The sequence below is a fragment of the Lottia gigantea genome (genome assembly GCF_000327385.1).
Source record: "Lottia gigantea unplaced genomic scaffold LOTGIsca_137, whole genome shotgun sequence".
In the NCBI taxonomy this organism is placed as follows: Eukaryota; Metazoa; Mollusca; class Gastropoda; family Lottiidae; genus Lottia; species Lottia gigantea.
This window is the reverse complement of record NW_008707563.1, coordinates 420,027-446,286: the sequence shown is the minus strand read 5'-3', so window position 1 is coordinate 446,286 and position 26,260 is coordinate 420,027. Positions and strand designations below refer to the sequence as shown.

The window sequence follows — 26,260 nt, the reverse complement described above, 5'->3', positions numbered from 1 at the left end:
TAGGTAACTTCTTATCAAATAGATGTATTCCAATGCTGAAATCCACAGTCCCTACTTGTGATCTTGGCCAGTGCTTCTATAAGAGAGTATCTCTTTTAACACCTTACATTAATTCTTTGTTAAGATTGATTTGTGTTTACTTGGAATCCAAAGACTCAGTGCAATGCTGAAATCCATAGTCTCTACTTGTAGCCAAGGCCAGTGCTTCTATAAGAGAGTATATCTTTTAACACCTTACATTAATTCTTGGTTAAGATTGATTTGTGTTTGTTTGGAAACCAAAACTCAGTGTGTTCTCAGTTCTCTCCTTTCATGAAGACCAAGAATTGAAAATCATTGGTGCGTAAATCTAAAGGTTAGTTTGTGAGTAAATAAAGAATTAGACTGAAGTTTTTCTTCTTTTCAGTGTGAGCAGACGACACCTGTTGGCTTTATGAGAATAAAGGGCAGGATTTGACAAGGTAACAATGGGTTGAAAACTATTCATTTCAGATAATAGGCCAACAATAATGTGAAAGTTATAAATATCAAAATTGAAGTTTTTCAAATTATATCAATTTATGCTTTTACTTTACTTTTTTATATGTATCAGGGACACTGATAGCATTAATTTGAACCATTCCAATTTTCAATCAGACGTCTGTGGTTCCTGTAATTCCACTAAAACTAAGTATTTGATGACTTGGTCACTAATAGCAAAGGGCCTTATGTGAAAAAGCATATTTTGTGATTAGTGACGTCATCCAACGTTTTAGTTAAATTAGCCACCACAGACTTCTGATTGAAAGTTAGAATGGTGCAAATTGATGCTATCCGTGTACCAGATACCCATAAAAAATTTCAGGAAACCTCTTTAAGTTCTAAATGAAATTTAAAAAACATTGATGTAGCAATGTAGAAAAAAATTCTGTTCATGAGGTTGTGAACTTTATTACACTTTATGAGAGTCCGCACACCTATTAGGCTTTCATTCTTGACCACTTTACACCAATTGAACCATAAAATGACAATAGCTGGTGTTCTTAAATAGCCATTAAATAGCTCATCAATTTGTCAGCAGACGACAGTCGGCTATTGGTCTAATGACAATACAATAGACACTTGAAGACTCGGTCAGAAATATACCTATTGTTAAGGTCAATTAGAGGATCATATAAGAGCCTAACAAAAATGAAGCCTTAAAGATGGGTTCCCTTATTTTCATTTATGAAAAGGAAAATGCTAATACTTATATGAATAGAAAGGAGAGGTGTTCTAATGACTAAATACAAGTTTGTCTCACATGTCAATAATTAATTCATAATGAGCAAAATAGGAAAAAAATTACCAGCAGAATTCTAATGAGTGACTGATCAAGAAATGTCAAAATGTCTTTTTCTGTTTATCCAGACTGTACATATATTGGCATTTATGATTGGTTAAAACTCTTAATTACATGCAATAATAACATAATGATATGATTAAGAATACATGATAATTCATTAGAAACACCAATAAATCAAATAGTTTGCTTCATTTGACTCTAAAAAATAAGGAAACCTATCTTTAACATGGTGAGCAATAACCACGCTTCAAATGAGAATTGTAAAGTAAAGCTTGCGCCAAACTGGAGCTGAAACTTATACATGCAGGTTTATAAATCTTAGCGTAAATTATTTCCGTTGATCGGCACATCTGGTACGGTTTAAATTTCACATGTTTTCTACATTCTGATTTTTCTTCTAATTAGAAATAAATAATTGGTGGAAAAACTCATGAAGGTCTTTCAGGTTAGCTTTTATTTGTTAGTTTTCTCTTCTGGCAGCATTTGGTCCTATTTATTTGCCGTTGATTTCTCATTCTTCCTTTTTTATCAAAGGCTAAAAATGTTGGAAACTGTAAGAAATAGTTAATTCAAAACATAACTAGAAATCTCATCTTTCAAAGTAACAGGAATTTTCAGACGAAATAACACAATTTTGATTTTTTATTCCTCGTTTGAAATAAAATTTATTTAAATTTGCTACAGTCTAGATCTGTAATAGTTTTAGGCAATTTTTTTTTGATGTTTGACAATTTTATCTTTTTTTCTGAAGAGTCAGTGGTTCTTTTTATCTTTGAAATAGAAGAGTTTTGAGTCATTGGTTTATATCTAACTCATTATTTCATGAAATGGATAAAATAAAAGGCAGACAAGAAACATGCAACCAATAGCTACTTGTTCTACTTTTTCAAGAATATCTGATGCCCTTCTGCAACTGGGCTTCTCAACTTTACATCCAATTTTGAGAGTTCACAAAGCTTATGATGTTTATTTGATAGTCAACTCAGCAAACAAGAGACCACATAGCTATTAAGGCAGTGGTTCCCAACCTATTTCAGCCTTCACACCCCTGGAGCAATAACATGGACATTTCACACCCCAAAAATTTGTTTCATCCACATTTTCAGCATGTGATGATGTGATGTGCTCTCTCAACTCAAAATAAATTCTTCTCCTACACCAGTTGGCCACACCCCTGACACCCTAGTCCCACACCCCCAGGGGTCGAAAACACCCCAGGTTGGGAACCAGGGTATTAAAGGAATTGTTTTTTTTAAATCATCACCCTTTCAGAGAGTCTACAAAGCTAATAATGTTAGTATCTTTCAACTCAGCACCTCTCCATGGTATTAAGATTTTAAACTCAGAAACTGAGTCTACAGTTTATTATGATGTTATGGAGTTTTTATCTTCAGAAATCTCAAATTTAATAGAAAAAGAAAATCTTATTTAAATAAACAAAAGTTTAGCTATAAGCAGGAAGTAAAAATATTGAAATCTGACCCCCTAGGGTTTCACTGAATACTGCTAATTTATATTAATTAGAAGCTTCCTTACGTTTCATACCATATGTTGATTTTTGGAGCAGGATTAGGGGCAACAAAACTTAATACATTAAGCTGAACAACTAAAATTAACTTAAATATTGTTAATTATCTTCATTAGGAAATTCGTTAATTTTTATACCATATGTTTTGTTAGTGTTCAGAGTTAGAGGCCACCACTGTTAAAAAAGCCCCCAATACATCAACTGTAGAGCGATATAGAAATACCACCGTTAAAATAGTACTCAATACACCAATTGTAGAGCGATATAGAAATACTACTGTTAAAATAGTGCTCAATACAACAATTGTAGAGCTATATATACCACTGTTCAAATAGCACCCAATACATCAATTGTAGAGCTATATAGAAATACCACCGTTAAAATAGTACTCAATACACCAATTGTAGAGCGATATAGAAATACTACTGTTAAAATAGTGCTCAATACAACAATTGTAGAGCTATATATACCACTGTTCAAATAGCACCCAATACATCAATTGTAGAGCTATATATACCACTGTTAAAATAGTGCTCAATACATCAATTGTAGAGCGATATAGAAATACTACTGTTAAAATAGTACTCAATACACCAATTGTAGAGCGATATAGAAATACTACTGTTAAAATAGTGTTCAATACATCAATTGTAGAGCTATATATACCACTGTTCAAATAGCACCCAATACATCAATTGTAGAGCTATATATACCACTGTTAAAATAGTGCTCAATACATCAAATGTAGAGCTGTATATATCACTGTTAAAATAGTGTTCAATACATCAATTGTAAAGCGATATAGAAATACCACTGTTAAAATAGTGCTCAATACATCAATTGTAGAGCTATATATATCACTGTTAAAATAGTGCTCAATACATCAATTGTAGAGCTATATACACCACTGTTAAAATATGCTCAATACATCAATTGTAGAGCGATATAGAAATACTACTGTTCAAATAGTGCTCAATACATCAATTGTAGAGAGATATAGAAATACCACTGTTAAAATAGCGCTCAATACATCAATTGTAGAGAGATATAGAATTACCACTGTTAAAATAGTGCTCAATACATCAATTGTAGAGCGATATAGAAATACTACTGTTCAAATAGTGCTCAATACATCAATTGTAGAGCGATATAGAAATACCACTGTTAAAATAGTGCTCAATACATCAATTGTAGAGAGATATAGATATACCACTGTTAAAATAGTTCTCAATGCATCAATTGTAGAGCGATATAGAAATACCACTGTTCAAATAGTGCTCAATACATCAATTGTAGAGCTATATAGAAATACTACTGTTAAAATAGTATTCAATACATCAATTGTAGAGAGATATAGAAATACTACTGTTAGAATAGTGCTCAATGCATCAATTGTAGAGAGATATAGATATACCACTGTTAAAATAGTGCTCAATGCATCAATTGTAGAGCGATATAGAAATACCACTGTTCAAATAGTGCTCAATACATCAATTGTAGAGCTATATAGAAATACCACTGTTCAAATAGTACTCAATACATCAATTGTAGAGCGATATAGAAATACCACTGTTAAAATATGCTCAATACATCAATTGTAGAGCTATATAGAAATACTACTGTTAAAATAGTGTTCAATACATCAATTGTAAAGCGATATAGAAATACCACTGTTAAAATAGTGCTCAATACATCAATTGTAGAGATATATATATCACTGTTAAAATAGTGCTCAATACAACAATTGTAGAGCTATATATACCACTGTTAAAATAGTGCTCAATACATCAATTGTAGAGCTATATATATTACTGTTAAAATAGTGCTCAATACAACAATTGTAGAGCTATATATACCACTGTTAAAATAGTGCTCAATACATCAATTGTAGAGCTATATAGAAATACTACTGTTAAAATAGGGCTCAATACATCAATTGTAGAGCGATATAGAAATACCACTGTTAAAATAGTGCTCAATACAGCAATTGTAAAGCAATATAGAAATACCACTGTTAAAATAGTGCTAAATACATCAATAGAGGGATATAGGAAATACCACTGTTAAAAAAGTGCTCAATACAACAATTGTAGAGTGATATAGAAATACCACTGTTAGAATAGTACTCAATACATCAATTGTAGAGCGATATAGAAATACCACTGTTAAAATAGTGTTCAATACATCAATTGTAGAGTGATATAGAAATACCACTGTTAAAATAGTGCTCAATACATCAATTGTAAAGCGATATAGAAATACCACTGTTAAAATAGTGCTCAATACATCAATAGAGGGATATATAGGAAATACCACTGTTAAAATAGTGCTCAATACAACAATTGTAGAGTGATATAGAATTATAGAATAGAACCATAGATTAACTTTCAATATAGCTAATTATTGTAATTACTCCCTTCGTTTAGTTTTATACCAGATTTGAGAAAAATGCTTAAATAAAGGAACTGTTATGGTTATGAATGTGATAAAACTTACAGTAAGATTATTTCATATCAGTCAATGATTAATTCTGTAGCCCACTCTATTGCTATGAATGGTTGTTGTATATTATATCATCAAAGCCTTCAAAATGTCCAAAAAAGTTCGGGATAATATTTGCATACAAAAAAGTCAAACAGTTAAAATTAGATTACAATTTCATTTTGTTTTTATTTTTTGTCCGTCTCCATTGTAATGTAACAAGATTTATACCAATGTTGTGTACTGTTTACGTTCATTTCGACCAATCACAACTTGTCATGCAGAATCTTGTCAAAATGTCGACTATGAATTGTGGGATAGCGAAACCCAGAGCATAGCGATATGACCAATGAGATTATGAGACTGCCGATACTCGTTGTAAAAGAAATTCTGATTGGCCGGAGAGTGGCGCATGATTGTCTGCTATAAATAGCTTGAAACGTCACTAGCACGTTACCTTTGGTATAAATCTTGTTAAAGTAAATAGAAACCGGACAAACAAAGTAATAACATAAAACAAGATTATAATCTAATCTTAAAGTTATATGGCTGTTGATATGAATGGTTGTCGGGTGTTAATTCATTTAGGTTTTCAGTCAAAACACTTATGAAGCTTTGCAAAATATTTTCATAGTACAGTCAGTGGTTAATGTTGTACTCTGTCATATAAATTAGTGTTCAGTGTTAATTCATTTAAGTGTTTCACACAGTCAAGGTGTTAGGGCATGAACATCTACAAGGCGTTAAATGAATCAAGGCTCTTAACACTCAGTTTACACAGACTTAAGATTAAAATTTTTGATAATCTGTTGCTTTCTTAAAGGGATTGTAAAAAGGTTATCTAAATTTTTATGTGTACTGGGGACACTGGAAGCATCAATTTACACCATTCCAATTTTCAATCAGAATATTTGCAATTAGTGACAACATCAAACACTTAGTTTTAGTGGAATTGCAGGAACCACAGACTGATAGAAAATTGGAATGGTGCAAATTTTTTTTCACAAAAAAGCTGATTTAATTTTATTTTTCCCTTTCAAATTTGCTGGTAATATTTTCGAAAAAGTGGGTCCCAGCCTTTGGTGAAGATTGATGCTATCTTGTAGCTGCCTGTAAGACCAGATGGAATGTTGGGTATCAATGTGATGTCAGTTGATGTTAATGGATGTAATCACTGTGTAATAGTTAGAAGAGTGTACCTTATCTCGTTAATGCCTAATTAATTAATTAATAATTAAGATATTAAGATACTAAGGATGCTATTATAACATGCCATGAATTAATTAGGGACCTAATTTGCCAATCAGAACCATCATTCCAAGTGTAGAAACATGAAAACAGTCTGCTAAAAATATGACTTTTCCAGTAGACTAAACCTTCATTATTAGGTATTATAATTAATTCAAATTAGATCAAATTTATGTTCTGTTTTTGAAGCTGTTATTTTTAATATGGCCACTTCAGTTAGGGTCTCAAGACGGGCCTCTTCAATAACCTTTTAACCTAACCTGATGACCTCTGCTTTAACCAATCAAATTCCTTCACCCTCTCACAAAATCCCAGCACTGGGGAGGGCAGAAATTTGATTGGCGCAGAGGTCATCAGGTTAGGTCAAAAGATTATTTTGATGAACGTTGAAAAGACCCGTCTTTAGACCCTAACTGAAGTGACTATATTAAAAATAAAAGCTAATAAAAAAAGGAATGAGCTTTTTTTGCAGGTGGAAAACATTTTTGTTAAATTTGGGAAAACTATACACCAAAATCTAGAGAAATGTGTCCCTTAAATTATCTGAAAGTTTTAACTAAAAAAATCCAAAAACTATTTAAAAACTTTATGTTTTAAGTTTGTTATAGAAGAGTTATTTTGAACCTAGGACATAAAAATAATAATTTTTGATTTTACTGTTTATTTTCTTTCAACAAGTAATTAAAAATCGGTCAAAATTTTCACCACTTGTAGATTGAAAATTTAAAACAGACAATATTTGCTTTATGTCTGTTAGTCTGGGTTTAATATTAATTTATAAAATAAACACCAGGCAGGGAAAACATATCATTATTAAACATAATATATAACATAAATTAAATAAATTCATTAAATTTTGACAATTTACATTAACATATTTTGTGAATTATGGTTTATTTCAAATTTTAATATATGAGATTGAAGTGAAGGACGGAGCTAGAAAAGGACAGGAATATCAGAGTTTAGGGGGAGATGATGATAGAGAGAGGTAGTATAGTTAGGTGATTTAATGCCTCAAAGGGATGGTGAAGAGGTTTTTTAAATTTTTATGTGTATCGGTGACACTGATAACAACAATTTGTACCATTTCAATTTTTAATCTAATACCGGTACTCAGTTTCAGTGGAATTTCAGGAACCACAGATGTCAGATTGAAAACTGGAATGGTGTAAATTGATGCTATCAGTGTCTCCTATACACATAAAAACTTAAGAAGAACTCTTTACAATCTGTTTAAGACCACAATCATAGGGTGTCACTTAAAATTAATCAAACATGACTGGCAAAAACATTAATATCAATACTCCTGACCTCTGAAAACTATTTAACTATTTTCCTTGGTTGTTTCAATATCTGAAATTTAGAAATGATATGAAATGAACTTTCATGTCCTACTTTTCTGCTTCAGTAAACGGTAAAGATGACAGGCAATTCCTTGCTGTGTGCAATGAGTAAATTTCACTATAAAAGTAGAAGTATCTGTAAAATAAAAGAACAAACTTCCCAAGGAAAGTTTTTAAGTAAGTGTTTATTGTGCCCATAAATTTTAGACTCGTACTCAGAGGTCAGATGAGAAAAAAGATGAAGAAAAGAGATGGAGATGGGATGTCAGATATCAATTAACACCTTTAATTAGTAATTACACCTGGCTGAAATATTGCGAAATTTGAACCCATCCTTATCATATCATCTGTAATTCTTCAATTACGTTCAACGACTTGGGTTTTATTTTCTTTAACACAACATTCATTAGAAACTCATTTAGATTAAATAAACAATTGAAGTTACAGGTAAAAAAATACCTGAACATTGTAAAAACAACATATTCACAGAGAATTTAGTTAAAATTTTACACCTCAGTGATGAAACATTCTGAACTATCAGCTACGTGGACTAGTTGACAAACCCAGTAGTAAAGTGGCATCAGGTGTTCTGAATTGTGGGAAAATATAAATACTGATTGATATATCATAGCAAGAACTGTTCATTATATTGGAATCAATATGGTTGAAGTCAACTAAAGCGGTCTTGGTGGGCGATTTTTGTTGCTGATTAGAGTCTTGTCAAAAGTTTCACCGACCAACTGTCAGCGCACAAGGACACAAAAAATCTCCAGTCAGTGCCGATCATGCGATTGAAAGGAAAATGAATCTGATTGGATGATGACGCTCCGTCTTGCAGCCAAAAAAACAATCAGCGATAAATCCTATCGTCAACGATTGTGATAATCTTGTCATGGGATTTTACCTAGGATTTGCGTCTGCACCAAAAATCGGCGTCAAAGGCAGCATTAGAAATCTCAGAGACCATTAAAGCACTTAAAAGTTAACTTGTCTTTGGCTTCAAGTAGATTCCAAGCTGTTTTAAACCAGGTTCTAAGCCACATTAAGGTGCCATTGCTATATACAGTATATTATATAACATGCAGTGTATATTTGTGTGTGTGTCTTTTCAACTAAAATCATACTAATGACTAACTAATTTTCACATATTTAATAAGCTTATCTATTGCTCTGTGACCTAGGCCAGTGCTTTCATTGAGACTCGTGTCAATACACCTTAACACTGAAGTATACTACAATACAGCATGTTTTGAGCTGTACCTCTTCATCATCTATTCATATAAATCAAACGTTCTAGCCAAATATTGTGTTTGTTTGGGTTCCAAAGATTAATATAAAAACAGATGTTTATGAACCCAAGCTTTTTTAACCAAGTCCAAAGTTACTGGGGTGAAAACAAACAAGTTTTGAAGACTAATTACAGAGCAAGGGAAAAATAAACAGAGATATCAAATTTCTATCTTAGAAACCTGAAAATTACAGATGATACAGTACATTCAATCAGGGTTGTTGATTTGAATGTATTTACCAGTCATGTCTGATTACAGGGTTAAAAATGACTGCAGACCAAAACAAAGGTTTTGTTGTTTAATTAAAGGGAAAGATTAGTGATTTTCCTTGGATGATATGAGTCTTGAATATATATATAAATAGTCTTCAGAAGTACTAGAAATGTATGAAAATCACATAATTCCTTCAAACATATCTCAAACTAGGAATTTCACTCTCTAGTTCTATATATTTTTCCTATATATCTCAGAGTCTCAAAAAAAAAAAGTAATCATTTTAACTTTCAAATGCAGATAATTCTGGACACACATGGATTTGGAGGCTCAAATTTCGACAGTGAGCTGTGAACACTATTACTGATTGGCTTAGCTAAAAAATTCCCATTTTTGAGACTATAGTTCGATTGGTCAAACAGTCAAACAGATGGCGAACCTGTCCCTTTAAGTAAATCAGTAATATAATCACATGAAACAACTTACAATATCTTTGATTTTTTTACAAAATCTTTGTATATAAGTAAGAAAAAAACCTAAAAATTTAATGAAAAAATTGAATTCGACTTCCGGCACTATAAATATTTCATGGTATTCTGCAATTCCATGGAGTTTAAATATCAGTTTCCGAACGGAATATAATATTTTTTTTCCCGAACTAACAAATTACTTGTCAGAAATGATCGATTATTTCATTGCATTTTTGTTTTTGTCAATAATTTTACTTTCAATTTCCTATTCTATGAAGTTAAATTTTTCCAATCCATTTAATTTACTTATATATAAGATGAATTGGTGGTTTACATCTGAACTTTTTGCTCTTTATAGTAATGAAATGAAAAGAGGCATGTCATTCAGTGTGCAATGAGGGAAATTTGTCAGTGCTACAGCATTAGGTCATTGCTTATTGCAGCATGAAGATGGGTAATACCATGAAGTGTGCAATGAGGGAAATTTTGTCAGAATTGCGGCATTAGACTACACTTTTTATGTTTCAAACTGTCAAGGGATCTTTTACATTCACAGTCTGTTGTGGGCTATGAGGGAAATTTTGCCAGAATTGGACATTAAACTACACTTTTTCGATTTCAAACTGTCAAGGGATCTTTTACATTCACAGTCTGTTGTGTGCAATGAGGGAAATTGTTTGCCAGGATTGCAGCATTGTCTATTCTCTTCAGATTTTAATTGCTAAGTTGTTGTCTGGTCGTTAATAAATAACTATGTGAGATTATTGCCCCTGTCTTATCACTGGGTAAATTGCTGAACAGTTGCAGTTCAGGAACCAAAAACCTCTCTTTTTGCGTTCAGCAATTTATTGAGAGCCAAATACATGCTATCTTAAAGCCGGCTTTCACTTTACACAGTATAAATTCACAATCCAACTTTCGGCAATATTAAACGGTAGTCTTGTACATCACAAGTTGTTAAAAATGTGCGACTTTATGATCAAGGCTTGTCATTCAGGAACCAGTAGGACTCAGTGTAAATACAACACGTTTCACAAAGAAGCTGGCTTTAAGCTAGCTTTACTTTACAATTCTTAGTGGAAACATGGTTCATATCTGTGATGTAGTGAAAAAAATTTTCCCAAGATAATATTTTATCAATGTAGGAATGTTGTATAGGGACTTGATAAGTGAGAAAACTAACAGGAAAAGGGATTAGTGAAGGATTAAGGTGTATTATCTAGCTAGATTTGAAAACATGCCAAATATTATAATACTTATCATATAATCATAAATATTCCACCATGAAAAGTGCAGCTAGCGCTCTGCAGCATATATTAAGGTATATAAAGAGACAAGTTTGCATTTTTGGGAGGTTAATTTTCTGAATATACTTATACTAATATAGTCTTCAGAAGTACTAGAAATTAACAAAAATTGTATTTTTTTCCTTCAAATATATCTCAAACTAGGAATTTCACTATATATATTAGTAATATGTCTTTTCTATTTCTATATATATGTCTTTTCTATTTCTATATATGTCTTTTCTATTTCTATATATGACTTTTCTATTTCTATATATGTCTTTTCTATATATGGCAGAGTCTCAAGAAACGAGTTGTCTATTTAACTTTCTAACGCACATAATTCTGGACACACATGGATTTGAAGGCTCAAATTTCCACAGTGGGCTGTTAACACTATTAGCTTAACTAAAATATTCCAGTTTCTGAGACTATGGCATGATTGGTGAAATCATAATTTGTTGTCCATTCTAGTATCTTTGCCAGTGGCAGTCGACAATTTGACTCTGATTTTGGTTAATGGTGAGAACTTGGTTTAATAATTTCAACCAAAATACCTTTTCTATTTCAGGAATTGAAGAGTTGAAAAGTGTTCAATGAGTGTGAAAACGAGTAAAAAATGTGAAACATGTGAAGCCTTTATATTTGGATTCTGATAATTTTTTAATTTGGCGTTAATGAATATAGGATTTGATGCCTAGACATTTTGTACAATGGAGTTGTGGTGTTTTACGAACAGTTCGCAAACAAAAATGTCTGCTCGGACTCTTTGGTCTTTTTCTGTTAGCGATGCAATTACTTGATGTGGTGCCCCCTATAGGTCGCGATTCTCCTTTCATGCCAAAATATATCTACCAACGAGACACAAGTGCCAATGACTTAAATGCATTCCCGTCCTTATTGGATACGGACACGTCACATGACTTAAACTCAGCCAATCATCATAGTCGACACATTCAAGGATTTTATCGAGGAATCTTGGAAAAGTTTGAATCGTATCTTCCAGAAAAACTTGAATCTTCCAAGGTGGACCCTGAAGTTATCCATCATGAATCATCCAATCAAAATCCAGACAATTCAGAAGTGACCAATCAAATTGTAAAGATTGGTACAGATTTGACCAATCAGATCAAACGAATTGAGAAAGTGACGTTACCTTCTGTGTTCATTCCGTCAAGTTTACGAGGTTTGCCTCATCGCGATAAAAATAATCCTGCTCAATTGGAGTTATTTGAACGATATTACGAAAAACATTTTAAATCCAAATCAGAACTTCTGGATTTAGAAAGACATGGATTTCTCCATTTTTCCTACAATGTAACAGCTAGTGACAAGATTCCTATCAATCGAGAGATTCCAGACACCAGGCCTGTTAGGTAAGTTCAGTTTTTTATGATTTTCAGGCAAGACCTATTTATTTTCTTGTTTTACTGATTTTTTGTGACCGAAATTTGTATGAATTTTTGACGACATCACAAATTGAAAAATATGCGTTATCACATAAGACGCTTCGCGATTAGTGACGTGATTAAACTCTTAGTTTTAGTGGAATTGCAGGAACCACAGATGTCTGATTAAAATTGGAATGGTGCAAATCGACGCAATGTCCCTGATACACATAAAAAATTAGAAAACATCTTTACAAACCCTTTAAGCATTAACTATATGAATGGTATAAGGCAATGGTAAATTTACATCTGAATTTCAATATAACGAAAATTTGACAATATTTTAGGAAATGAAATAAAACTCCATTTATCAAAACCCCATTAATATTAGTCATGAACAACTTTAAATTGTACAGGATTACAGAGCTTTATAATGTGTGTTTTGTGTAATCTTTGGCAGATGTTTTGGTTGCTACAGACGATTAAAAAACCAAACAGACTTAATTCTTTGTTTGTGATGGCGCTTTATTGACGTATTGATATTCAAATAGAAATATAATCTGAATTTTCTCTGAGTTAACTCTAGATGTATTTTATTCAGTCTAATTACAATTTGCTAAACTGTTCTTCCGTTTTTTCTTTAACTTTTATTTTTAATACAGCTGCTTCACTTAAGGTCTAAAGACAGCCCTCTTGATCGTTACTCAAATTGACCTAACTAACTGAATTATTTGTTTATCTTGTCAATCTCTCCAGAAGTAGATAATTTTCTATCAACTTGATGTATGCCAATGTTGAAATCCAGTCCCTACTTGTGACCTAGGCCAGTGCTTCCATCTCTTATAAAACATTATACCTTACCTGATTAACACCACATCATAAAATGTCAGCGCTGGAGAAGGTCGAAATTTGATTGGTTAAAGCAGATGTCAAAACTTGGGTCAAAAGGTTAATTTGACAAACATTTACAAGGGCTGTCGTTAGACCCTAACTGTAGTAGCTATATTTGAAATAAAAGCTAATAATAAAAAGGAACGAATTAAATTAAATTGAATGAAAATAAAACTTTTTTATTTATATTAAAATTTTTGGGCAATGATCCCTCAAGAAAATGATACATGAGCAAGTATTTTGAAAGAAAGCTGGCAACAGATTTTCCGGTTCTGTCAAAGATATTGCAAACTAATTCCTTTTTCTTGTGATTTCGCATAAATTTGTCAAAACATTGAAACACATGTGTTAAGTGTTACAATTAAGATAATGGTATTTGTGTATGTGGGCTGACTTAAAGGGACAGTTGCACCATTTTTGGGGAAATGATTTTAGTCTTGAATATATGTAGATAGTCTTCAGAAGTACTAGAAATGTAATTAATCCATTCAAAAATATCTCAAACTAGGTATTTTTTTTTTCCTATTTCTTTAGATGTTTTTCTATATGGCAGTGTCTCCAGGAAAAGATCACATGGATTTGAAGGCTCAAATTTTGACTGTGAACTGTGAACAATATTACTGACAACCTCAGCTAAAAAAAATTCCTGTTTCTGAGACTGGTCAGACGATTGGTCAAAAAATGGTGCATCTGTCCCTTTAATTGCATTACTTTTGTGTTTTGCATATGAATTGGTTGTTAAACTGCAGGTGAACCATGTTGCACAGTCAATTCAACGCTTGTTCACTAACTAGAAATAAGCCAAGATTATACCTTCAGATTTTTCACAAAAAAAAACTAAGCAAATGCAATGGCTCAAGGTCTCTAATTGCACACTGTAGGGGGTGTCTGTCTACATCAGATGTTTTCAACCTGGATGTAATTTTGGAATTTTTTTGATTTAATGAGGTGCTTTGTAACTGTAGTCTAGCATAAATGTTAGAGATTGCAGGGAAAAGAGGAAATTATGAAATAGTAGGGATTTGTGGGGGAAGGGGGTTGGGGTGAAAGGGGTAATACAAAGAAAACTACATAAAACCAAAAAGCGCTGGAGAAGTCCGTAAGACTCATTTAATTTCACATTATGACAATTCCATCTTAGAAAGTCATTTCTGAACAACAACAAAAAAAAACCTGACAGAAATATCGATCACGTCTGCTTATGAAATTCATTCCAAAATTATTTTTGTCAATTCGACCATTCGTATTCAAGGAGTGATTCATCAGGCCTCTTTCACGTGCATATCATTACACCACTCTAACTCTTTTTTACTGCCGTGTTATTACGCCATGCACGTCAAGTTATTATTATCACGTTATGCATGCTTCACGGAACTGTATTATCCCATTGTAGCCATTAGAGCCAATCAAATCAACTGGAATCTTGTAAAGACTTTTGCTTCAATAACTCACCTAGTCATCAAATTTGACATGAATGACGTGATCTCGGTATTTTATTTGATGAATGTGACGGTACTATTTAGTACAATCTCTCTATTGATGTCTTCAGTTCTTTTACTCTTTTGTTGTGAATAATCTAGTTTATTATTGACTAGGGACAAGAAGAAGAAAGGGGGTGGGGGGAGGGTGCTGGTGTGTGAGGCAGGCCATTAGCTACAGGGGGGGAGGAGAGGTGAAAAATGGATTGTCCCCCCATTGATGTCTTCAGTTCTTTTACTCTTTTGTTGCGAATAATCTAGTTTATTATTGACTAGGGACAAGAAGTAGAAAGGGGGGTGTGTGCTGGTGTGTGAGGCAGGCCATTAGCTACAGGGGGGAAGGGGAGGTGAAAAATGGATTGTCCCCCCATTGATGTCTTCAGTTCATTTATTCTTTTGTTGTGAATAATCTAGTTTATTATTGACTAGGGACAAGAAGAAGAAAGGGGGGTGTGTGCTGGTGTGTGAGGCAGGCCATTAGCTACAGGGGGGAAGGGGAGGTGAAAAATGGATTGTCCCCCCATTGATGTCTTCAGTTCATTTATTCTTTTGTTGTGAATAATCTAGTTTATTATTGACTAGGGACAAGAAGAAGAAAGGGGGTGGGGGGAGGGTGCTGGTGTGTGAGGCAGGCCATTAGCTACAGGGGGGAAGGAGAGGTGAAAAATGGATTGTCCCCCCATTGATGTCTTCAGTTCATTTTCTCTTTTGTTGTGAATAACCTAGTTTATTATTGACTAGGGACAAGAAGTAGAAAGGGGGGTAGGGGAGTTTGATGCTGGTGTGTGAGGTAGGCCATTAGCTAAAAGGGGGGAAGGGGAGGGGGAAAAATAGATTGCCCCAATGAAAAAATTCTGACAACCACCCAATTCCATTACTGCAACTAAACACCATACACCATCGCCCCTCCAGATATATTACTTGTATTCCCAAACTATCAAGTCTGGTCAAGGGCCTGGGGAGCGGGGTTTTGGGGTTAAGTATGAAAATTATCCATATAGGAACAATGGCTGAGGTAGAATTCACTGCACCATAAAGCACTTGAAATCAAAATGACCATCCTACTTTTCTGCAACTGAATAAGCACATTTGATTATGCCAAGAAAAATTTCTGAGTTTGAAAGAAAAATTCCAAAATTCTAGGGTGTTTTTTTTTTTGTTATTTGCAGATTTATTGTCAAAAACTCAGTTGGGCATTGTGAAATTTGAAAGCATCAATCTGAAAAACTCATCTCCCATCATGCATCTTGTGTTTCTGCTGTCTCTCAGCGGGAATAATTTATGGTAAAGAGATTAACTTGTGGGATGCCATTGTTTGCAATTTTAATCAAATTAGCGCGCAATAAAACTTGTACTAATGTCTCTACTCATTACATGATAATCAAATCTTTAGTCGCTAATGATCTAGTCTCTTAGGAATATGAATCATTTGCAATAAAACTTGTAATAATTACATATCTGTGATGATCTATTCTTGAGTCTTGAATGGTCCAGTCTCTCAGTCAAATATGATTTGGAATAAAACTTGTTCTTATTAAGTTCTACTCATTATGATAATCTAATCTATAGCCCCTTCTGATCCAGTCTCTTACAAAAATGATTTGGAATAAAACTTGTACTTATTACTCCACGCATTATATGATAATCTAATCTATAGCCCCTTCTGATCCAGTCTCTTACAAAATTATGATTTGGAATAAAACTTGTACTTATTACTCCACTCATAATGATAATCTAATCTATAGCCCCTTCTGATCCAGTCTCTTACAAAAATATGAGTCATTAGTGAGTGTTTTTAATTGCATTCATTGATCAGAAGACTAAAGTTTTAATTACATTATGAGGTCGTTAGGGGTCAAGATGAAAAGCCTGTTTTTAGCGAAAACTGTAAATTTTACACTAATTCAATAAACATGTTGCTTTTTGCCGCATTATTTAATTAAATTTTTCGGAAACTAAATCTGTAGTGTCAGAAAACATCCAGATTTTTACCATCAAAAATTATTTATGCTCTTTATTATAAAAGAGCTCGAACTTTTATTACGATGATCTTGATGGTGCCCACAGTGCGTGAACTGAACCGCAAATATTTTGATTTGAAACATTGTGAAAAGCTTTTTCAATTTGGAGCAAATTGCCAACAAGAACATTGCAATTCTGATATCAGATGATATTTCATCAAATTTTGATTACAAAAAAACACAACAAATTACAGTTACCAAGTTAAACAATGAATTTTTATTCGTCGTATTTCTTAAAGTTATGGATCTATTGGTAAAAGGTTTAAAATATTTTGGTCTTGGGTGTTATTATAAGTACTCTCCTATAGAAGCACTGGCCAAGGTCCCTAGGAGAGAACATACATCTTTTTTATCAATTATAAATTCCGGATAGACTGAAATTATACGATGCTTACAAATAATACCAAAAAATTCAAAAACACATAAAGCAAATGTTTCAGAGAGTTAAAGATGTGTTTCCTTATTTCCTTATGTCAAATTAAGCAAACTATTTGATTAATTGGTGTTTCTAATGAATTATCATGTATTCTTAATCATATCATTATGTTCTTATTGCATTTATTAAGAGTTTCAACCAATCATTAATGTCCATGTATGTACAGTCTGGATAAACCAAAAAAAGACTTTTTGACCTTTTTGATCGGTCACTCATTGAAATTCTGCTGGTAATTCTCTTCTAATTTAGCTAATTATGAATTAATTATGTTCATGTGAGACAAACTGGTATTTTTCCAAGTCATTAGAACACCTCTACTTTCTATTCATATAAGTATTAGCATTTTCATTTTCATAAATGAAAATAAGGGAACCCATCTTTAAAGAGATGGGGTCCAATTTACCATGGACAAACAAATTGTTTAGATTTTTATTTCTTTTAAAAGCAGTAACTAAATGAGTAGTGTAAATATTCAGAAATTGATTTTAAATCTTTTGTAATATCATTTGCTCAAATTTGTGAAAACTATACACCAAAATCTAGAGAAATGTGTCCCTTAAGGCATCTGAAAGTTAATTTTTTTAACGAGGAAACTATTTAAAAAGTTAACATATGTTTAATTAAGGGCTTAATTAACTATAAGTACGCTCCGTTTTCAAATTCAGTACATACACAGATTAAAATAGGATACTTTCAGATTTTCAGGTATAATTTACAACTTTTTGAAATTGCATACTGCCCCTTTAATTGTGGCAACATGTTATGAACATTACTATTTTATCTTCAAATCTTATTCCAGGGTGTATTGAAAAATCTGTATATTATCAAATTTCTATAAGTTTAGCAATTGAATAGATTTTACACCAGATAGCACAGTTTATTGAGTACAGCTTCAGTACGTTTTTATACAATTTTTTTCAGTTGAATATGTAAAATGAATACCCATGGTAGAAATTAGAAATTTGTTCAATAAAATAATTATCTAATCAAATTTTTAATGTGTTTAATAGTGTTCACAGTTTACATCAATTTTTCATCAGCTATTTATCAGAATTCAACAAATTTTCACATTGTTAACAGGTTTTCTAAATTTGTTAAGTATCGGGGACACTGATAACATCAATTTGCACCATTCCAATTTTCAATCAGACATCCGTGGTTCTGCAATTTGTCTAAAACTAAGCTTATTATAATATAATATCACTAATCGCAAAGGGTCTTATCTGATACAAACATATTTCAGTGACGTCACGAAACACTTAGTTTTAGTGGAATTGCAAGAACCACAGACGTCTGATTGAAAATGGAATGGTGCTTATTTATGATATCAATATCCCCGATACACATAAATATTCAGAAAACCTCTTTACAATCACTTTAAAGATGAGGTTTTATTTAAAGTTTTTAGACAGATATTTCCATCCCCTCCCCACTAAAAATTTTGCCTTCTTGAACAACTTTGTGTGAATTGTATGTTGTTATATATTGACTCTGTATTGAGTTCTGCTCTGTTTCCAATTCCTTAATTTTATCCTCTTAATAGTTTAATGAAAATAATGTACCATTTTATCTCATGAATTGCACAGGCCAATAAAAAACAAATTTAGAAGAAAAAAAAGTGTTGCCAGACCTGTGATAGCGTTCTAACAGTGTTGCCAGATCACCAGGCTTCCCGAGGTAATGGTGCATACAATCTGCATGGTCTGGTTCCATCTGCTTTTGTAATCAGCTGACCTTGATGTCAGTTTGACGTCTGCTAGAAATGATGAAGGGAAACAGAAGTTGAATTCCTCTCTGAAATTGAAAATACAGATATCATGATCAATATCTGATGGCAAATGAATTTAAATAGCATAAGTTTTTCTTTATTATCCAGGGATGTTTGTCTGCTGTATTTGCCAGTCATCTCGAAATGTCCAGAATAGATCTACCCCAATTTTAACTAAAATGAGAGGATATTTGATACCGTTGTGTAAATGAGTTTCTTGGGTCCATGTTTAGTTTAAAAGTTGGCGAACTGGTTAGCTTTAGAAATGTAAACTATGCTTGAAACCAAATTTGCAGCCAGGCATTCTTTTGTTTCAACCAGACTTGACTGGTTGACTTCCCATGTGGAAGCAGTAGGAGAAATGAAATGAATCAAAGTTTATCTTCAAACTTTTCTACACAACTCTGCTAAGACTGATAACCCCTTGCAGCTTGCAGTGAGGGAAATTCAGTCAAGATAACAACAATAACTTCTTTTTAATATCCAACCGTTGGATCATTAATGTGCACAGCTCGTAGTAAAAGAGGGTTCACACAGTTTTTTGTCCCATCCAAATGAAGGTATTATTTACCCTGCAACTTTCAGGTTAAACTGCAAGAATCTGAACTCACTGAGATACCTAGTTCCTAACAGATAAAGAAAAAACGATCAGGCTAGTCTTTGACTTGTCCATGAAGCGTAAAATGACCATAACAAGAAAGACAAATTATCTTAGATTATAAGTAACTGACCATTGGGATATGCTATGTTAATTAGGAAGAGTCACAACTTAAAGGGACATTCCACTTTTTTTGTTTGCTCTAATTTGTAACTATATACCAAAATCTAGAGAAATGAGCCCTTTAACGTAACTGAAAGTTTTAACTAAAAAATCCAGCCGTTAATTTTTAAATGCCAAAAAATATTTAAAAAACTTTACGTAAGATTTGTAAGTTCGTTATTTTTTTGGAAGCTGTTAGAAAACTAGTGTATGGATTTGAGTAAAATAAACGACTAATTGTAGAGAAATATGTCTCCTACGTATTCTAAAGATTTCAACTAAATATAACGAGGTATTATAAAGCCAAACACCAAAGTGGGTCAAACTATGTAATTAACAATTAGTACTTTTTGGGGAATACAGATTTTAAAAGGCAGTTGAAATCCAATTCGTAAATTCTGCAGTTTACAGAACTTTAAGAAATTGGAATCAGGCTTGGTAGGCAACTCGTAAAGTACATAATGTCTCGAAAAAAAAATGGCAATGATTTAATTTCAAAATATTTTCCTTCTCACCTGCTTAACTAATTATCAAGTTAAAACAGATGTACAAACTGATCCCAGATTTTTTTACCTGAATATTTCAAGATGTAGGATTAAAAAAAAGGTGTATGAACTCTAAACGACTCAGCAGTGATCTGTAAATTACATTTAAAATGATAAAAACGGAGGTAAAAAAGGGGAGATTGCCTGCTGGGTCAGACAGTAAGTATAAAAGTGAGTAGATATACAGAACCTCACACATGTTTACCTTTAATCAAATTTCAACACCTTCACTTTTTTTTGTTTTTCATTGCAGAAGTGAAATTCTCATTGAAGTTGTACTTGGTTTGATGTTATGTTCAGCTCTGTAATTTTTAGGGTCGTAGGCATAGGTCGTAGGACACCGGGGAGCAAATATTATCTTTTTGGGCAGTAACTGACAAAACCTCGGTCAGACGAATAGTGTTTTCACCTTCGATGCTCAGAGTCATCCTTCGCCCAACATCTCAACCCTTCAATATTTTCAGGAAAACCAGTCTGGACCCCCAACAATTTACAATCCTAGGGCCCTATTCTCGAAAACTTTACGAAGATAAAATCAATCTGATTGGATAATAAAACTAAACTTAAAATCAATTTTAGTGATTGGCCAATCAGATGACTAGAATCCTAAAATCATCTTAAGTTTTTGAGAATAAGGCCCAAGAGAAGGTTTTTTTTTAAAGGGAAAGGCTTGATGTCAAATTGAGTATGACTCGGTTAGTGCTTCTATGACGAATATGTTCTCAACAGTTTAATTAAAAGTAGACCAAATTATCATTCAATTTTTTTTAATTTTACCACTTCAGTTGGGGTCCAAAGACGGCCCTCTTGAACATTATTCCTCAGTTTAAGGATGCTACCAACCAATCAAATTTCTGCCCTAGCTATTGGAAGATAAGGATCTAGGTACACGATTTAAAACTCATGAAGATATGATTATTTATAAATGTGTAAAAGGAATGTCTGTCGGGTTCTTTATTTCTACTTAACTTCTTAAACATCAACACAGAAACCAGAAAACTTTCTCCCTTATTATTGAAAAACGCCAGCATATATGTGATTTTAGCAGAAGACGCCACTAAAACTGTGATTTTAGCATAAAAACTGATGTTTTCATAAGATATTTGGGTGCAAACAGCTGCACACATTTGGTTAATTGATCTCATAGCTGGGAGAATTGGCTATGAATATCAAGCATATTTTCATAAAAGTTGATTTTTTTTTTTGCACTACGAATTATTATCAGCTCTATTTGGTTGCATTTGACTGAATTTTGTTTTGATTTGACATAACAAATATATTTGTGTTTTTTGTGACATTTTTCATTCAGACTTTTCAGGAACACTGATAACATCAATTTGCACTATTCTAATTTTCAATCAGACATCTGTGGTTCCTGCAATTCCACTAAAAGTAAGTGTTTGATGTCACTAATTGCGAAATATGCTTGTATCACATAAGACCATTCGCCATTAGTGACAACATCAAATACTTAGTTTTAGTGAACTTGCAGGAACCACAGACATCTGAAAATTGGAATGGTGCAAATTGATGCTATCAGTGTTCCTGATACACATAAAATTTTTTAGAAAACATCTTTACAATTCCTTTAAGTATAGTTATAATTCTCTATCTGAAAATGTTTCAAGTGCTCATCTGGCCAATAGTTACTGTTATATGGAGGTTAATCATCCAAAAATTACTTCCCCAGTGCCCTTATATATTATTATTTTTTTCAGTTGCCCTGTGATAGATCCATCAGAAGTATTCAATGATACTGTTTCCATAGTGATAGCTGTTCACAATGAGGCTCGCTCCGTCCTAATTCGAACTTTAACCTCAATCCTGGTGAACACCAACGCTCAGTTACTAAGAGAGATCATCGTAGTTTTTGATAATGGTGAGTATCAATTCTTTTATGATTGATGGAAAAATAAATGAATGAATGAATTAAGTGAGTGAATGAATGAAAGAACATATATGTCATATCACAAGTTAATAATTCATTGACGTATTCTAACAACCCTTCCAAACAATTCCAATTAAAGGGATTGTAAAGAGGTTTTTTTATTTTGTCATATGTATAGGGGACACTGATAGCATCAATTTGCACCATTCCAATTTTCAATCAGACGTCTGTGGATCCTGCAATTCCACTTAAACTAAGTGATGATGTCACTATTTTGCAATTGGTGACGTTGTCAAACACTTAGTTTTTGTGGAATTGTAGGAACCACAGACATCCTATTGAAAATTGGAATGATGCAAATTGATGATATCAGTGTCCCAGATACACAAAAATAATTTAGAAAAACCACTTTACAATTCTATTTATGAGATAAAGATTGGCTGTGTGACCAGTTATCCCTAACTATCAGAGACTAGTTTCGTTCGTGTTTGAACTATTCAGTCGTGATCCCCTTTTAAAACTCGGAATTTAAAACCGCTGTGATAGAAGAAAATCCATCAGCTAAAAGAGTCTACCTTTCCACCAACCAAGTCTGCCAAAGCTAATGCTAAAGAAGTGAACCTTCCCAAGAGAGACACATCTGTCGCCTCTCACTTCCATTTACTGAGACACTCTGACAAATCTAAACTTTGTTTTACAATTCCTTTAATGTCAAATATCAAGCACTGCAAACACCTATTACTAAGTTTTGTCAGATGATTTTAAATTAAATTAAAGAGGTGTGTTTAAACTTAAACTTTTTGATTCAATGAATTCTATTACAACATTTTATCTTCAACAATCAATTTGTTGATCAATCCAGACTCTTTTGAACTTCGTCAATTTTCATCGACCTCTATCATGAATAATTAACCAGCCAATCAAAACTATTGCCGAGCAGAAATGAAAAACGTGATGTTTTTAAATCCCCTGTAAAATATTCATGTTTATTTCCTCCTTTGACGATTTTCATTTTGTTGAACACGAAGTAAGGTTGGTTCATCATGCTGCCTCTTCTTTAACAGTTTTTCATCAAAGGTTAAAGGGACATTAAAGGGGTTTTCTAAAATTTGTATGTGTATCGGGGACACTGATAGTATCAAATTGCATCATTTCAATTTTCAATCAGACATCTGTGGTTCCTGAAATTACACTAAAACTAATTGTTTGATGACGTCACTCATCGCAAAGGGCCTTCTGTGATAAAGCATATTTTTGCAATTAGTGACACTTAGTTTTAGTGGAATTACAGGAACGACAGACGTCTGATTGAAAATTTGAATGATGCAAACTGATGATATCAGTATCCCGATACACTTAGCAGATATAGAAAACCTCTTTACAATCCCTTTAGAGGGACGACTAAAAATTTGTTTTTTTAATGTTGAGTTGAATGATAGGTCATCGGTTGTTAATTTTTTTATTTTTGTGGCCTGGAAAAATAATAGCTGATCCAAAGAATTGTTACATTAATCACGTAAAATATGAAAGATCTAAAAAGATTGCTACTAGGTATTAAGACCCACTATCAGGTGGTATACACGATCCTGAGATCCAAAGTGATAGAAAGGATATTTCATTTACGAAACTATGTATGGTTCTACACAGATATAACATACACAGCTTTTTCTCTACCGCGACTTAAGACAAATTTATTAAAAAGGTTATAATATTTCAACAAAGTCTTCAAATCACATTTCAGGTTTAGAAATAGTTTTAAATGTGTTTTTAGGGCTTTATTGAAACAATGTAGCCTTCATAAAAATTAGAAGAAGTGATTCAAAATGGTTGTAAACTACATTTGTGTGTGTTATTTCTATATAAGAACCATACGTATTTTTGTATGGATATATCACAGTGACAATAAAATAGATATTGCTATTTCTCAATAAGAGAGCAAGCACCTAATCAAATAGTCCTGGGAATTAAAGGGAGTTAACTGTTAATTATTGCTCGTTAGTTGCCAAAGGGGACATTACTGCTAATTACTTTACTTACTAATTATTCACCAGGGAATAAGAACTTGATATATTCATATAAATAGTCAGTGCTGTTGTTGTGTCTGTTTTTACCAGTCATGTTTGACTAGAGGTTTGACTAGACCACTAGATTGTTGATTTGATTTACTTGCCAGTCATGTTTGACTATAACTTTGAACTGCTATTTTGACTTTATTTACCAGGGCTGATTAGTATTTGCCAGTCATGTTTGACTACAGTTTTAAGCTGCTAATTTGACTTTATTTACCAGTGCTGATTAGATTGTATTTGCCAGTCGTGTTTGACTACAGCTTTAAGCAGCTAATTTGACTTTATATACCAGGGTTGTTGATTAGATTGTATTTGCCAGTCATGTTAATTTGGTTCTAAAAACTGTAGAATATTCCCCTGTCATGAATGACCGGAACTCAAATTGACAGTAATATTGTATTTAACGAGTTATATTACCAAAGAATTAGTCAACAATCTCCCTTTAATAACCAAATATTTGAAGTTCATTGGGTAAAAGATAAAGTGAAAGTTTGAGATCATGTTAATAATGCTATCATCACTAGAAGAGAATCTGACATCTTTAGTTGATATCTATAATAAACACATCAGGTTTTATATAAACTCTCAAGTGTTCATTATATTGGTCTGGAAACTTGGTCTAATGTCTGAAAGTAGTACACTTTGATAAAGCTTATAACAGAGCGTTCAGATGACTAATATTGGGGCAGCTTAACTATTCTTCCAGCCAGTTTTTTGGAAATGTGGACGTATATTTGCTGTCGCTCCGTTGATCTGTCAACATTTCTTTTGAACACAATATAGACTACAGTTTTTATATCATTTAAATGAAATTTGGTGTGATCATTTATATTGATGAGATCTTGGACTTAGACGCTTGAAGGTCTTGGGTTCAATCCTATCATAGGTCGAGATAATACCTTCAGATTTTTCAACCTGGTTTCCCCCTGTCAGTGATGTAGGTACTTAAGAGAGGCTGACATGGAAAAGGTCTAGTTGTTCGGATGGGACAGTAAACCGAGGCCCCATGTGCTACAGGCTGTGCACGTTAAAGATCCCTCGACAGTTGAAATCGAAAAAGAACAGGCTAATGCCGCTGTCCTGGCAAAATTTCTCTAATTGCACCCTGCATGGCATTGCGCGTCTTCATTTGCCCATCTGGTGCAGAAAAGTAGGACGTAAAACTCCATTCATTTCATTTAACTTTAGTCGTCTGAACGCACTATTAGTGATTAAAAAGATCTCTGCATGGTATCACATCTTCATTTCCCCAATATACTTCTTCAGTTCATTAGACCAATAAGATACATAACAGTAGGATGTAAAACCCTATTTCATTAACCAAATAAGGTGTTAGTAAGAAATTAAGATATAAAACTCCATTTCAGGGAATGTTATAAATATATCATTTCAAACTAGGACATCAAGAATCTTTTTCAGAAATTGAAGCCAAATTAAAATCAGAAATGAAAGATGTCTTCAATCAAATGTTTCAAGTATTAATTTCCGTTTGAATGCGAGCAGACGGTAGAATGTTAACAAGTGGCAATTATTACACACCTTTAGGTGGTTTACAATTCTTAATTGGGTTTTAAAGAAGCAATGTGCAAAACTTTCATTATCAAAAACGTCGTAAATTATACCTGAAAATATTTCTTAAGTATGGTATTTATATCTATGTATTTTCTTGATCAAACTGCTTTTTTTTTAAAACGTTGTTAAAGGGGCATTCTGCTTTATTTGTAAAACATTTGCATTATCAAAAAAGTCGTAAATTACACCTGAAAGTATTTCTAAAGTATGCTATTTACATCAATGTGCCTACTTGATCAAACTGGGTTTTTTTAAACGTTGT

At 32.8% G+C, this 26,260-nt stretch overlaps 1 protein-coding gene across 1 annotated transcript in view; it reads left to right on the top strand.

Annotated features, from left to right (window-relative positions):
- Positions 1-12,478: 12,478 nt before the first annotated feature.
- The window catches only part of LOTGIDRAFT_91617 (hypothetical protein), a gene marked incomplete at both ends in the record, with an annotated part of 33,763 nt that continues 19,981 nt past the window's right edge, over positions 12,479-26,260 (top strand). The window contains 2 exons of the mRNA XM_009049501.1: positions 12,479-12,558; positions 22,188-22,348. Of these exons, the coding sequence (XP_009047749.1) occupies positions 12,479-12,558; positions 22,188-22,348 (241 nt within the window). The remainder of the gene's footprint in view (positions 12,559-22,187; positions 22,349-26,260) is intronic.